General features: G+C 43.5%; 1 protein-coding gene across 1 annotated transcript in view; it reads right to left on the bottom strand.

Moving 5' to 3' along the window:
* CMTM8 (CKLF like MARVEL transmembrane domain containing 8) overlaps positions 1-10,443 on the bottom strand; it is a 47,148-nt gene extending 36,705 nt beyond the window's left edge. Inside the window, exon 1 of the mRNA XM_087916777.1 lies at positions 9,767-10,443. Coding sequence (XP_087772903.1) covers positions 9,767-9,931 — 165 coding nt within the window. The 5' untranslated portion in view covers positions 9,932-10,443. The remainder of the gene's footprint in view (positions 1-9,766) is intronic.
* Between the last annotated feature and the right edge of the window lie 5,337 nt (positions 10,444-15,780).

Here is a 15,780-nt window from a genome sequence, read left to right as displayed (position 1 = left end):
CGTGGCAGAGGGGAAGCCCGGAGCACCACCGGGTCGCCTCTTCCAAGCAGCCCGCCCACCCGCTGGGCTTCCCCTCCCCCGTGCGGCTCGGGGCCAGGCGCGAGTGCCCACGAGGAAAAAGGAAGCCGCAAATTGCTGGGAAGTTGCTCGGGTGCTGGGAGCAGGCTTTTAAAGTGCCGCCCGAGCAGGACCGCCAAGCCAGGAAACGGGGCACCAAGGCAGGGCAAGGTTCCACCAGCAGTGGCCTAGCTTTAGGTGGCTCCAAGCAGCCCGCTCCAAGCAGCCCACCCGCCGGGCGGAACCCTTCCCGTTCCTCGGCAGGAAGACGCTCCCGCCTGCAAACTTTGCCTTTGCAAAGTTTAAGCCTGGAAGCCCTGGAAAAAAAAGGGGGATTGGCGGGGACTCACCTTCAGAGAGGTTGCACTCAAAGGTGATTTCGAACTCCCAGCTGAGGCCTTTGCAAAGTTCTTCTTTTCTTTCCTACCCTGAGAGCGCTCCGCACTGTTTTGCAGTTTTGGGGGCCATGCGGCGCAGGGCAATACACCACGCCCAGCAATTTTTTTTCAGGGGCAGGCCCGATTGGACAGTCCAACGGGCTGGATGTGGCCCCCGGGCCGTAGTTTGCCCACCCCTGCTCTATACTATGTAATATATCTGTACACATATGGCATATATGCATAGGATTAAATAGTGTACACTGGATGTTCAGTAATAGTAAATAAATAGACAGGGAAATTGTATCTTGTTGAGGCCTCTGAGGCAGGGGGAGGCCAGGCCAGGCACCTCTTGATGTGAGTGATGTCAAGTTGGCCATGCCCATCCAGTCACATGATTACCAAGCCACACCCACCAAGCCACCCCCACAGAATAGGTTGTTAAAAAATTTGAATCCCACCTGACTATGTGAAAAAGTTTAATGTCTGAATTCATTCTGTGTATAATTTTTTAAAAAAATGCTTTGAGTTTTTTTCCATTTATACATAATACCAATACTTATTAAACAGTGCTATGATATTATATATTCATTTATGTATCCTATCTAAACTTACAATACACAATACTTTCATACCCTCGTATCTATTATATACATTATTTACATTTCCTATTCTTATATCTATTGTCAATCCTAATATACTATGTCTTGTTTGTATTTGCATATAAGTCCACCAATTCAATTTTATCCTATGTATTTTTTTTTAAAATCTTAAGAAGAAGGATGGGGGAAGGGGGGGGAAAGATTTTTATTTAAAAATTTTTAATAATTTTTATTTCCTTTTTTTCATTTTTTCCCCCGGGGTGGGGGATTTGTGAATTTTATTTTATTTAGTAAAAAAAAATTGAGAAAAAGAAAGAAAGTGGGGGTTGAGAAAAAGGGAGTGAATTGTTTTTATATTAAAGGGGGGGGGTAATTCCTGCTAGGGAAAATCAAAACATTGTATTATTCTTGAGCAAAATTTGAAGTCCACAAGGGATAAAAGGGCCATAGTTCCCCCACTCGATTTATACTGACAAAACTTGATCTCAATTTCTCAGGGCTCTGTATGAACGGCTGTTTAAAGACTTTCACTATCTTTTGAATTGAGAGCTGTCCCCTTAAGGGAATGCATCATGGTAAATGTAATTAAGGTATCCTGGGAAATGTAGTACATGTCATGTGGCCATATCTGTTATCCTGATTGGTCACTGAATTGACCCTTGGTGGGTCAGGGGGAGGTTTCTTCACTCTTGCCTGAACACAGCCTTGTGGTAGCAGCTCTACCCCCTGCCTCTACGATATGGGATGAAAGGGATAAGAGATAACCATCTTTTTACCCATAAAGACAGATATGCAAAGGATTGGACATTAAGAAGAACCTCGTCATAAGTGTGAGTTGATAAGGATGCCTGATGAACCAATAAAAAAGACTTTGTATGGATGCTTTGTGGAGTTTATCTATCTGCCTTTGTACAGGACAGGACAGACAGAATAGTAAAAAGATGGTTTAAAAAAATCTGGAATCCTGAAGCCCTGAGATCTGCAATATTGAAGCCAGGAGTGAATGTGCAATGTACCCATGTTAAGGGGTCCAAATTCCCCCACCTCTCTTCAGCAAGAGAAGCTTCTCTGTCTCAGGTTACATCTCTGCTAATTTAAAAGGAACTAATTGTGCAAACAAGGGGAGGGGCCAGGTATTCCTCATCTATCCCTGTCTTCTTCCAGTTACAAACCCTTTCCAAACATAATGAGATAGCTTCAGAAATCTTGCTGGTATTTCTAAAAAGGAAAACTGATTTTGCTCTGCTCATTCCAACTGAAAGGCATTGAAGAGGCAATAAAGTGAGGCCACTGCAGTTTTCTGGACGTTTTATTGGGGCTATAAATTATTAGTGGAGGACCATCTTCAAAGCAATGGACTACATTCCCCACTTCTCTTCAACAAGAGAATCCTATCTGTAGCAAGGTGCATCTTTGCTGGCTCAGGAAGCCTCGCTCCTTCGAAGTTGCAAAGTCTGTTTGGATTACAGAGAGGGGCGCTTTTCCTGCTAGCTTTCTTGTGTTCTACATTATCTCTGCTGAATTTTTAACTGCTTATGCTCCAGAAAGGGAATTTGAGCAGGAATCTGTGAGATTTTCTGAGTCTCCAGTCAGAAAGACGAAAGCTTTCTTCTCCGCTCATAACCAGGAAGTAGGCAATAAATTCCTTTGGGCAATTAGCAAACTCCATAGCCATGAGGCTCACTCCCGCCTAAAAAGATAAAACATATCTAGGCAAAGCAGCCTACAGCACCATCTGGTGGTCAAGCAGAAATTTCACAAAGAATTTTTAAAAAAAAATTTTTTTAATTGGTCTAGTTTCACCTCGTGGCCAGTAATGACTTTACAGGAAGTTTCCTAAATTTAACCAGTGTTCAACCAATGAAAATTCTATTTTATGTAACTCTTGTGGAAACACCTAGTAACTTAATTCAAGAGTCCAGCACTACCTGCAGTCCAACCTGTGCTTAGCAAAAGTGTCTTCCAGACTTCACCAAGCACCCTCTAGCATCAACTTGTGTAGCAAGCAACACTAACAGGCAAATTTATGTTGAATCAAGGACAGAACTGGAGAATATCTGCAAAACATAGGCTGTCCCTTGGGAGACTCTGAACATTGCAGGAAGACCTACAGGACCTTCTCCCAAAGTGGAGAGACAGCGAAAATCAACTCAAGACCATCCAGTCGAGGCTGGGTGACCCAAAACTCAAAGAACACGTTCAGTACTTCGAGGAAGTACACAAGGAACATGAAGAATGCATTAGGGAAGGCAAAAGTGCCCTCCAAGCTGAGATCAACAAAGCCCTAAAGCTGGAAGTAGTGTCAAGGGAGCGGGCCACATCCGACATAACTCCTCGATCGTATGTGTCTTCTTCCCACTATTCTAAGAAAGCCTCCTCCCTTTATCCCAAACTGGCTAGATCTCAAGCAGGTTCCAGCGTCCTATGGCAAATCTCTGCTGTTGGCTCTCATCATCCTTCCAGAGCATCCTCCCGTCACAGTGGTGCATCTAAGGCCTGCAAAGCAACGAGTTTCACCAACCAAGCTGCAGAAGCTGAGGTAGAAGCTGCAGTGGCAGATGCAGATCTACATGCAACAGAGGAGGTGACATGGCAGAAGGCAGCAGTAGCAGCTAAAGCAGCAGAAATGGCCAAGGCCCAGGTCCAACAACAAGCAGAACTGGCTAAAGTCCAGGCCAACCAACAGGCAGAACTGGCCAAAGTTCAGGCCCAACTGGAGTTGGCCGAATGACAAAGAGAGTTGGCAACAAAAACAACACAGGCCGCAGCATTGAGGAAGGTGGCCTACAATGTGTCCTTCAACTTCAACTTCGAAGAGTTGGGAGAAGAGAGCCCAGATATACGGGTCAAGGCCTACATGAATGAGCAGCACTCGCTATGAAACGAGCAGGTGGAACCGCCTCAGTAACTTAGAAGTCTCCCACAACTATGGGAGTACAGGGAAAAATCTCAACCACAGACTCTAAATGTCAGTCGCGCAACTGACATTGCAAGACTTAAAATACGAGATTCACTTCCCACCAACAGCAAACCTTCCCCAACTGATGTTGTACGACCTAAAATCCGAAATTCTCTTCCCAGAATCAGCAACCCTATCCAATATCTCATGGCCTGCTGGGCAAGCTAATTAGCCCACCAGTGATCACAATGACTTCTCGACAAGTACACATGCAACCAACAACAACTGCCACACTCAATCCACAGGCAGTGGCATTCCTGTCACAAACTCAACACTACTCGAACTCACAGGTACAACATGATAACTGCGGCTGACCTACACAGCAGCGGGAAGCTCCACCATCATCTTTGGAATGGCAAGACAACTTTCTCCATAAGTACTGGGAGGAAGACTACGACCCGTCGTTGACATACAACCCAAACCTACCCTACAAGAATCCAAGAGGAGAACCCTCTGAATCAATGCCCCTCATCCACAACCCCTACTCCGCCTCAGCAGATGATGCAGAGAGAGTTGGATATAAGGAGAGGAAAGCTAGATTTGGCCGCTAATCGTGTATACAAATTCTCTGACAAACCAGGCGGAGAATATCTGCTATGGAAGAGAATTTTCCTGCGCACCATTCATGCCTGAAGCCCAATGAAGTACTTGGACACTTGATAGCATGGCTGGGGCTGCGGTCTGCGGTCTGCCAGAGCAATGAAGGCACTTTATGTATCCAACTTAGACGATCGAGACGCTGCCCTACGGTTGACGTGGAAAAGACTTGACGAAGAGTACGGTGCTCCCACAGAAATAGAATCAACGGTCTTCCTAATATTCCTATCAATAAACCTCATCTGGTTAGGGACCTCTCTAATATACTTATACAGCTGAGAGCGGCACAACGGGATCCCAACTTACCGGGACTTGCTTGTCTTGACTGTGCCGAAATGCAAAACAAAATCATTCGAAAACTACCGCAGGTGCTAATTGAACAGTGTATCCCGTTGTCTGAGGCCTTCATGGCCAAGGATTGCCACAAAGGTATATCCTTTACACTTCTTGAAGAATTTGTGGCCCACCAGGCAACATCGTGCAACAACCCCCGGATCGCGGACTCAGAGCTGTTAGTCCTCCAAATTAAAAAAGATACAACAGCAACTATATGCCATCCACAGGCCCTACACACACTGTAAAGGTGTGTAGGACAACCTTCATGGTTGTCCATAAGACCGAGATCGACTCCTCAACCATAAAGAGTTAGGCCGCTAACTCATCAGAAGCAAACCAACTTGAGTCTCCTACAACAAAGAGAGTCGAATTTTGTCCTTTACACAACACTCGATACTCGCTGAACAGTTGTCAAGCGTTTGCGAAGAAATCCCTGGAACAAAAGAAAGATTTGTTATGGGAGTTCAGATTCTGCTACAAGTGTTGCGAATCTTCTAAACATGCACCCAAATGCACAGCCAAGGTGCAACAGCAACAAGCACCCAACTGCTCTGCATCCAGACTCTGAACCACCACAGCAGACAACTGCTAACACTCGTTTGAACAAGGAGCCTCAGCGTGCTGCGACAGCATGCTATGCACCTCAGCATGCTGCGAAAGCACACTATGCGCCTCAGCGCACCGCGAAAGCACAATCGGAGCCAGTGATGAGTGTCAATTGCATGACAGTGTGCGATAACGCACCAGCCCCTTGCTTGTGTCGTTAGATCTGCTTAGTTAAAGTCTACCCCGATGGACACCCAGAAGAAGCAGTGAAGATGTATGTAATACTGGATCCTCAGAGCAATCGCTCACTAGCCAGGTCCACATTCTTCGACCTCTTTGATGTTCAGAAGGAAGAAGTGCACTTCATGATATCAACTTGCACCGCACCAAGATGCACGCCAGGGAGGAGAGCTACTGGACTCTCTATAGAGTCATTAGATGGAAGTTCTCAGTTCCTACTGCCGCCAATGTTGGAATGGGATGGGATACCAGATGACCACAGCCACATTGCAACACCAGAGGTAGCTAGCAACATACCTCACCTGAAGCATATAGCTCATTACTTTCCCGCACTAGATCCTAAAGCCAAGATTTTGCTCTTGCTGGGACTAGATGCCCCTGATGCTTTAGTGTACGCTGAAGTAGTAAGAGGCCTGAGATACTCGCCCTATGCCTTCAAAACAGACCTGGGTTGGGGAATCTCAGGAATTGTCTGAGATGCCTTCACACCATCCATTCTGAGATGCCTTCACACCATCCATTCCGACAGCCTTCCGACGCCCTTTAGCACCATCGAAAACAAGAATGCCAGTCCATCCTAAAAGGCTACCAGCGACCAGTAGACTTCCACTAAGAAACGCTAAACGGCTGCCAGCAACCACCAGACTTTCATGAATATGCTCAACAAGGGCAGATGTCTTTGCAATATCCAGTTCAACTGCTTGTCAACACCACTTTGAACCATTGGAAGCAAGAGTACCTGTCCACCCTAAACAGCCGCCAGAGGCGACCAGCAGACTTTCACCAAGAAGCTCTACACAAGACCAGTCACTGACCTGCAGAGAAAGGCTGAACTTGAAGATTGAACCTCAAGCTTTGCATGCTTTGCTTTGTTTGATGCTATATTACTATTTACTGTTTCTCTTAGTTATATAGCTGTTTATTTTAGTTATATAGTTATCTGTTATTCAGTTAGTATTACTCTTTATTGTTTATCTTAGTTATACAGTTACTTTAGTTAGTGGAATTTACAATTCCAGGTGGGGAGTGTGCTGTCCAGACAGTTATAGTTAATGGGATTTGGGATAGTTAGGAACGTCTTAGGAATTGAGAGCTGTCCCCTTAAGGGAATGCATCATGGTAAATATAGTTAAATTATCCTGGGAAATGTAGTACATGTCATGTGGCCACATCTGTAACCCTAATTGGTCACTGAATTGACCCTTGGGGGGTCGGAGGAAGTTTCTTCACTCTTGCCTCGTGGTAGCAGCTCTATCCCCTGCCACTACGATATGGGATGAAAGGGATAAGAGATAACCTTCTTTTTACCCATAAAGACATTAAGAAGAATGGACATTAAGGATTGGACATTAAGAAGAACCTCATCATAACTGTGAGTTGATAAGGATGCCTGATGAACCAATAAAAAAAATACTTTTCATTGATGCTCTGTGGAGTTTATCTATCTGCCTTTGTGCAGGACAGGACAGGAAGAATAATTATTGTATACGTTTATGAAATTCATGAATTCTATTTTGAAGCCATCTAGAGAAAAAGGTATCTTCTGTTAGGTAATACAGAAAAGTAATAAGAAAGTGTACAATAATATTTAAATTTCAGACAAAAACATGGGTAAGCGTAAGATTCCATTTTGAAAGCCTTGACAGATCATTTTTACTACTGCTAATTTTATACTGCTGCCAATATATATTGTACAACATTTTTATATTGGTAAATGCATTTTTTAAATAAAAAAATTAAACAAAGAATAAGTCAAACATATGTGTTAATTATAAACACAAATACAGCACACTGCTGTGCAATGGTTATCTGCTAATCTTGAATATTGTAACTATTTTAAATTACATTACTCATTAAGTTGTCTGTTGCAAATACTAAGCCCTTTGGGAAAAAATATTTAAATCAGGGGTGGATAACGTGAGTCCCATGTTTCATTGTATAATTCCCTTTCTCCCCTTGCACTTCCCATTTGTCTTCCTTTAACCTCTGAATGTACTATATTTCAGTAGTACTGCTGACAAAAAAAATGGTATTCTTTCCTCTCATTTTAACTCAGTGAACGTTATAGTTTTAAATTGATTTTCACAGCTGGGGGGCTGGATAAAAAAAACCCTCAACCCAGCACAAAATGCCATGAAATCCAGGCTCCATCTACATGTTGATGCAGCTGCCTCATTTGGCATCATGTTCTCAGACAGTGAGGACCCAAGTCCTTAAAAAATGTGTAGCTCTGACTAAGGAGGCCCATCATTATTTTTAATATATACGAAACCAGTAAGTAGTTAACATACATCTTTGCTAAGGTACAAGCTTTCTACAGTAATTCTCATAATAAATTACTCTAAACATCTACACATTCCCTTCTCTTCCCAGCTGTTCTCCTACAGCACACATTATCGGAGTGGTTTTCTAGGCTGAAGCCTGTACTCCTCAACATCATTTTACCTCTTCACTGTCAGTAGGTTAACAGAATAAAATATAGCCAGGTGTACTAAAGTGTTTATGGGAATAAAACCTGTCCTGCATGCATAGTGTCATTCTGCTCTAAGAACAACAGGATTCACCTGATGCTCAGTTTCAGAAACAGTCCTTATTAATCCAATATCCATAGCAATCACTTGAGCATCCTATATTCCCCCTTCAATAAAAATGCTGAAGTGAAAGGCAAGGAACTTTCCAATTTTTCCATCCCAGCACTGTTTATACCTGCTCCAGCCAGCTGATATATTGTTTGTACAATCTTTCAACTGTCTTGAATTTGAATAGTTCTCAACAAATGAAGAAAACCAACTACTAAGAGTGTCAACTACATATATAGAATGGAACTAAACTGCAGAGTAAGAAATGAGATGTAACACTTCAGAAAAGGAGCCAATTTAACAGTAGCTGCCTACAGATCTAATCTTACCGAAAGACTGGAAAACTCTTCTAGCTTTTCAGTAATGGCCCATAAAACAATAATTTTATCTTTCTTTTCCGCAGGACAGGGGAGAAATATATAGGAAACCTATTTATTATAAAATTTCAGGGAATAAGTTTATTAATCCTTAATTTGCTATATTCTTTGTTGTCTTTGATATAATTGACAAATAGATCTACCGTATTTTTCTGAGGAAAAATATTGCATCTTATAACATTGTATCGTACATGTTGCTTGATTATATAATTTGCACAAGGATTGGCAATATAAAATGGTTTCATCAATAGTCCTCAATATCTGAAACAACCTGAAAGTTGTGCACATATTCAGGGTATTCACAATGTGAATTGAATATAAGTTTGGGGGGAGGGGTTGCCTCCAAATCAGTCTTGGTGACTACATGAACAACTTCCTGCAACATTTTGAAGGGGTGGACTATTGTCTTCATCTTAGGGCTGACTGCCAAAGTTGCTCCAAAGTCACCCAGCTGGTTTCCTAGCAATTAAGGTGCTCCCAGTCCTTGCACCTTAACTGTTAAACCAAATCACACAAGTGAATAAATGATATCCTTCGTAGTTTTTAAATATGGCTGTTTTCAGAAAACGTGTATTATGTTGACTTACGTTGCTTAGATATTTAAAACATCCTTCTGAATTGTAAGGCCTCACCTGTAGTAAAACTTAAAAAGGATATGTGGAAAGAAATGAAAATAGCAAAAGGACATAATTTGAATGGTTTTAGAAGAGGGAGAAGGCTGCCTAAATTTAAAGATTCCTCCTGACTTTTAGCCAAATGCCCTTTCTTGGTGGCTATCTTTGCTGCGGAACGTATTTGCGGTCTGCTTTGAGGGAAGAGTGCTAGGAGTAAGATGGACATCTCAAATCCTAGTAGCTGTGTTAACAAAGTTAAAAGAAATAACCAGGTTTCCGAATTGCAAACCATACTGACCAGTAAGCTAAGCACGTGGGCTGCGTACACAAAGCCCCTAAGGCAAAATTGTGCTTCAGATAACGTGCGAATACAGGCTTTTTTTTGGCGTTTTGTTTATATTCCAGAAGCCAAGTTTGTGAAACTTGTTTTTACCCAACAATTTGCATTGCTTACGACCGCCCCTCGGGAGTGCTAGACTTACTATCTCAACCACCATAAGGACTCCAGGAATCGTCTTCAGAAATTCTTTGTCGTAGGCGAGCGTGTTGGATCTGGACGTGAAAGTAGCCGCAAAGGAGCTGCTGGTTGTGGTCACCATATGGGAACAAGCGCGCTTCTGGTGGCTCTCGCGGGGCAACTGTTCCATCTTCAGCGGCAGCAGGGACACCGTCGAGAGTCTGAGCACCAGCTGTCGCAGCCAAATGCAGGCTCTTCAATTCAGAGGTCTGGACTTGTGGTCGAAGGCTGGCGTCCGGAGAAGCAAATTACGTGCAGTGTTCTTCGGAAAGTGCAGGTTTTAGCGCAGCATCCGCAAGCGTCGTTTGTGAAAAGCCCCGCCGGCGGGACTCCTGGGGTCAGAACTAAGGGGACGCATGCGGGCGGGAAGGGGAGAGGCCTCCGTCACCTGGGGCCGTACAATTTGGGGAGGGGTCGGGGGAAAGGAAAAATGAGTTATACTGGTTCTAACCTGTAGTGCTGCCTGCTCCAAATTGGCTCGGTTTGGAATTTTACCGAGCTAACAAGAAACGTTATCTTGACCGACTTCACTATTAACTGGGAACACTTATCTGGATAAGCGCTTCTGAAGTCAGTTCGAATTCCGAGTGGTAAAGAGAAATATGGTTGGGTCGAGCAGAGAGACCTCGAAGGATTACATCAGAAAATGCATAATCAGTATCTCCTCCACCTTTTTCTGTTCTTCATTAGCGACGAGAATCACAAATTCAAAATCAGTTGTTAAGGAAAACTTAAAGTTCTTATATGTTCTCCTTGATTTTTTACTACGCTTGGTTTGCTTTGTTAATAGAACAACCGCCCCACCTAAGCAGGACTTTCAATATAACACTTGAAAAAATTTTGTGAGCCATTTTGAGTTTTAAATAGTTTTTAAGGCAGGTTGCAGATTTTAATAGTAGTGAATGAAGTATGTTAATTGTTTTTTGAACACAGGCGTGTACTGTATGCTTGGCAAACTAGCCATACAAAAACTCGTTCAAACTCCGCATAAAAAATGAACACTAATGCATTACCCCGATGTAATGCCAACTCTCAATTTATCATGTGGCATTCCTAGTACATGGATAATAAAACAGGCTGATATTCAATAGAATTGTAGACTTTAACAAAGTTAAATATATACTTATCTTTGAACAATCTATAATTCCATGGCTATTAAGCTATATTTGGAAGTTAAAAAAGTATAAACGCCTGAAAGAGCAAATTATCTCTTTAATTTTTCTCACAGAAATTACATGATCCTGCCCATGCAGTCACCAAGAGTTGGTTTTAAATAAAAAGAAACTTTATTTGTAGTACGTAGCAATTTTCACATTGGATGGTTTTCAATCAAATATCTGCGTATGAAATTCCCACAATAAGCTAAATTTGCCCAACAGTTTATTGAATGTATAACTGTTGGTTTAGACAAACAAACATACTGTATTTTGGCTTGAATCCAGCATTTGCATCATAGCAATTGCAGTTCCTAGTTGCTTATCTCATGACTAATTAAAAGCACATGTTGTAATCCTTCAAGGATTTGCAGTTTCCTGCCTGGTGCCCTCCCCACTGCTGATTAGGAATTATTGGGGGTGGGAATAAAGGTTTTTTTTATTCAACCTTTATTATTTTTATAAATAACTGAGGGCAGATAGCATATCTAATACTCCTCCTATTTTCCCTACAACAACAACCATGTATGATGAGTTGGATTGAGAGAGTGTGACTGATCCAAAGTCACTCAGCCAGCTTTCACTGGAACTCACAATCTCCTGTTTTCTAGACTGATGCTTTAATCCAAAACATCTACATCATTTAATCCAAACATCATTTAATTCAAAAGTTGGATAATGAAATGTGCAAACAACCAAACTGAGTGCAAAGTATTCCACATTAAGTATTCTAGAGTTATGTCCTTTTCCAACCTGATACCCTTCATGTGTATAATGACAAATTATTGTCATTCTCCCTTGTAAGGCTGCGACAGGTCAGGAGTGGGTTGCTCTTGTCCTAGCTGCTTGGACTGTCTAAAAGGCTGATTAACCTAGCTCCACTCACTTGAGGTGGCTTTTCGCAGCTTTCGACTCAGTCCTCAGTCAGGATGGACGCAAAACACTGCCTCTCCTGCCTTTAACTTTCAAAAGGCAGTCTCTATTGAGAAATTCAACAAAAATCAGAAAAAAAGCCTCAAAATTCAAAACAACACGGCTCTGATTCTTGTTGCAATGTACTGTTACACTAAATGTTGCAATGGTCAACCTTGTAAAAGTGATGGATGGACAATCTAATGTTGCCATGTGATAAAGTGCTGACTGTGTGGAAAAATACTGGCTGGAGAAACGAAAGTTATATGGGAGAAACGAAAGTTATATGGAGAAGAGATAAAGAGATAAAGTAACTGTGCGGGGCTAAGAAGTAGGGCGATAAGACACCAGCTATGGTATAGTTTTGCATTAGCATAATTATGTAGAAAGCTTCTTTGTTTCTGCTATGACGTGTGCAAGTAGCCTATAAAAGGAGTACCCACCATTATTAAAGTGCCTTTTCATCCCGAGTAAACACTGTGTCCGTGTGTTTATTTATTTACCATGAGAAGGCCCAGGGCTCTGAGTTCAGACCCTGTCGTCGCCAGGAGGCAGGCAGTGAAAAGCCACAACTGGTGACCCCGACGTGATCCAGCCGGACGAGCCAGCTGCAGCCCAGGGATGCCGTTTGGTGTTACGGGTCCCTCCCCAGGAATCTTCTGCAAAGAAGACATCCTCCCTTAATCAGGGACGCCGTTCGTGTTACGGGTCCCTCCCCAGGAATCTTCTGCAAAGAAGACATCCTCCCTTAACCAGGGACGCCTTGTGTTACGGGTCCCTCCCCAGGAATCTTCTGCAAAGAAGACATCCTCCCATGGCAAAACTGCATCTGGCTGCATCCTTCACAACGTGATTCTTCACAGCACAACTTTCAGGAAGAAGTGTGCTGCCCTGACTCTCATCTTACGCACCGGAGATCGGCAAGCGCATCATAAGTATGGGCACCCCAATTTCAAGACTCTGTCCAAGCATGTGGACGAGCTTCACTTTTTAGTCAGGAAGGCGAACCAGTCGCAGAAAATTAACGGCACGACAATATATCCTATATCTAAAAAGGCCATCACTAAATTTCTTGTGTTTCTTCAAAAAAATTGCCCGCTTATCCAGAAGGTGGCACTCTAAAACAATCTATTTGGGAAAAATAGGAAAATACATCCACGAGCCTCCATGAGCCCCCGAAATCCTTTACGCCTGGAGAGCTCTTATGAATGCTATTAATATTCTTTATCCTCCCTCTGACTTAATTCCTGATCCAATTCTTGATCAAACTTTGGATCAGCCTCCTCCATCTCCTAAAAATCCCACGCCTCCATTGGAAAAAACTTTTCCACCTCCTGCTGTGTATCCCACTCTCCCTTCCTCCCCCACTCCCTTCCTCCCCATCTTGCCCTCCTCCCTACAACCCCCTCCTGTTTCTGATGTTAACCCTATCCACTCCAATGATCTTCCTGCCTCCTTGCCTGTCCGTAATACCTTTCAGGAGGCACTGATTCAAGGAAAAATAGATCCGGAGGACCTCTCTTGTTTTCCTATGGTCCTCCAAGCCCTGGCAGGTGGTGGAAATGCAAATCCTGCTCCTCAATATGTTCCTATGGAGTGGGATCTCATGAAAGAACTTAAATCCGCCTCTGCCAAATATGGCCTTAAGTCACCCTATGTTAGAGCCTTGTTAGAAAACATTTCTAATAATCATAATATTCTTTTCTCTGAATGGCAAATGATGGCTTCTCTGCTTTTAACATCTTCCCAACTTGCCGCTTGGCACAATGACTATCGCTTAGCTGTTCAATATGCTGCAGCAGCTGGCCTTCCTCAGGCCATTACCCTAGATCATCTTCTTTGTCAGGGAGCCATCCGCACTCCACAGGATGAGATTCAGATGGGAGTACAGGGTTATCCCATCATGAGAAATGCTGCTTTAAATGCCTTTCGCAGGGTCCCTGATCCTTCTCAACCTTCATTGTCTTTCAACAAAATTCTTCAAGGACCTTCTGAGCCATACACTTCTTTCATTGACCGGTTATCAGAGGCTCTCAACCGGCAAATAGACAACCCCCAAGCTCAAGCTGAACTTCTTGCCAAACTGGCTGTTTCTAATGCTAACGCAGACTGTCAGCAAGTTCTGAAACCTCTTCAATCCATTCCCCATCAGACTATGCTGACTATATCACAGCCTGTCAAACGTAGGGACTGAAGCTCACCGTGCATCTGCTCTTGCTTCAGCTTTAACCTCTTCTTTTGCAATGACTGGCCCTCGCTCTGGTAATTGCTACAACTGTGGAAAACCTGGTCATTTTCGTTCCCAGTGTCGCTCACCAGGGGCGGCGGGGCAACAAAGGGACGACCCGTCCCACTGCGAGACCAAAAACAATCTGCCCTAGGTGCCGCAATGGCTATCACTGGGCCAGTCAATGTCATTCCAATCTTTCCCCTTTGTCTCAACCCGAACCGTCGGAAAACTAATTTTGGGGCCTGCAGCTAGCCCCACCCCAAGGCTGCACCCCCTCCACACAAACAGCTTTCCCTGTTCTGCTTTCAACTGCTATTATCTATGAGGATCCTGGATCTGTCTTTTCTCTCCCTCTGACAGTTACGCTTCCCCGTCCGCTCTCACCTCACACGCCCATCTTACTCATCCCAAACTCCTCTTTGATCATGGAAGGGGTGGTCGCTGCCCCCTTTCTTTATGACTCATCCGCTCTTAATTGCCTCTCTCTTGCAGCTGTAGGTGATAAATTAGCTGCTTTTAACTTAGCCTTGAAGACATTTCCTGGACAACCAATTAACATCATAACGGATAGTCTATATGTCTCCCAATTGGTCTTACATATTTTTGAGGCATATCTATCTCCTTCTATACAACCATCATTAATGACACTGTTGCTTCAGCTGCAAATGCTCATTCAATCTAGGACCCATCCTCTATTTGTAGCCCACATACGTAGTCATCAACATCTCCCAGGTTTCCTTTCAGAAGGGAACCAGGTAGCTGATACTGCTTGTAAAGTACTTCCCATCAGTATTAAGATGCCTCAACCTTCCCCTCTATTAGCAGGGGAAAGTCATAGTTATTTTCATCAAAACAAAAAGGCTCTGGTTAAACAATTTGGCATTTCTCTGGAAGAAGCAACTGCAATCATACAACAATGCCCCACTTGCAGTTTGCAAGCAAAAACCCTTCCTCAAGGGATTAATCCCAGGGGCATAGAGGCTTGTGAGACATGGCAAATGGATCTCACTCAATTCTCACCTTTTGCCCCTTGAAATACCTTCACGTGTCTATTGACACCTATTCAGGGTTCATCATGGCCACCCCTCAAAGGGAGAAACGTCAAAGCACGTTATCAATCATTGTATTCGGACCTTCGTAGTACTGGGACCGCCAAAAAATCTAAAAACAGATAATGCACCAGCCTATATCAGCTCTCAATTCTCTGAGTTCTGCCATCACTGGTCCATTATCCACAAGTTTGGGATCGCCTACAATAGCCAGGGGCAAGCTATAGTTGAAAGGGCTCATCAAACCTTAAAATTGGCATTACAACGATACATGGGGTCAAAAGGCCTTAAGGGCCCCCCAGCCTCCCAGTATTACAAAATGTGTTAAATGTTTGTCTGTATACGCTTAACTTCCTCAATCTCACTGGCACCCCTCCCCTGTCTGCTGCGTCTCGACACTTTACTAAACCACCTGTTCCCACTTCGAGACCACTTGTCTATTATAGACAGTTACCTGATCCTGCGTGGAAAGGACCTGTCGAATTGATCACCTGGGGTCGAGGCTACGCAGCAGTCCAGCTTCCTGACAGAACTCTCTGGGTTCCTGCAAGGTGTGTCCGCCCATATCACCGCCCACAACCAGCGGAGCCATCATCCGAAAAAGATGACAACACTCTTCTTCTTCCTGCTTGGC

Source organism: Pseudonaja textilis, chromosome Z (genome assembly GCF_049901715.1).
Source record: "Pseudonaja textilis isolate UNSWEBS1 chromosome Z, rPseTex1.2, whole genome shotgun sequence".
In the NCBI taxonomy this organism is placed as follows: domain Eukaryota; kingdom Metazoa; phylum Chordata; class Lepidosauria; order Squamata; family Elapidae; genus Pseudonaja; species Pseudonaja textilis.
Note: the sequence above shows the minus strand (reverse complement) of the source record. Positions and strands in the feature narration are given on the sequence as shown.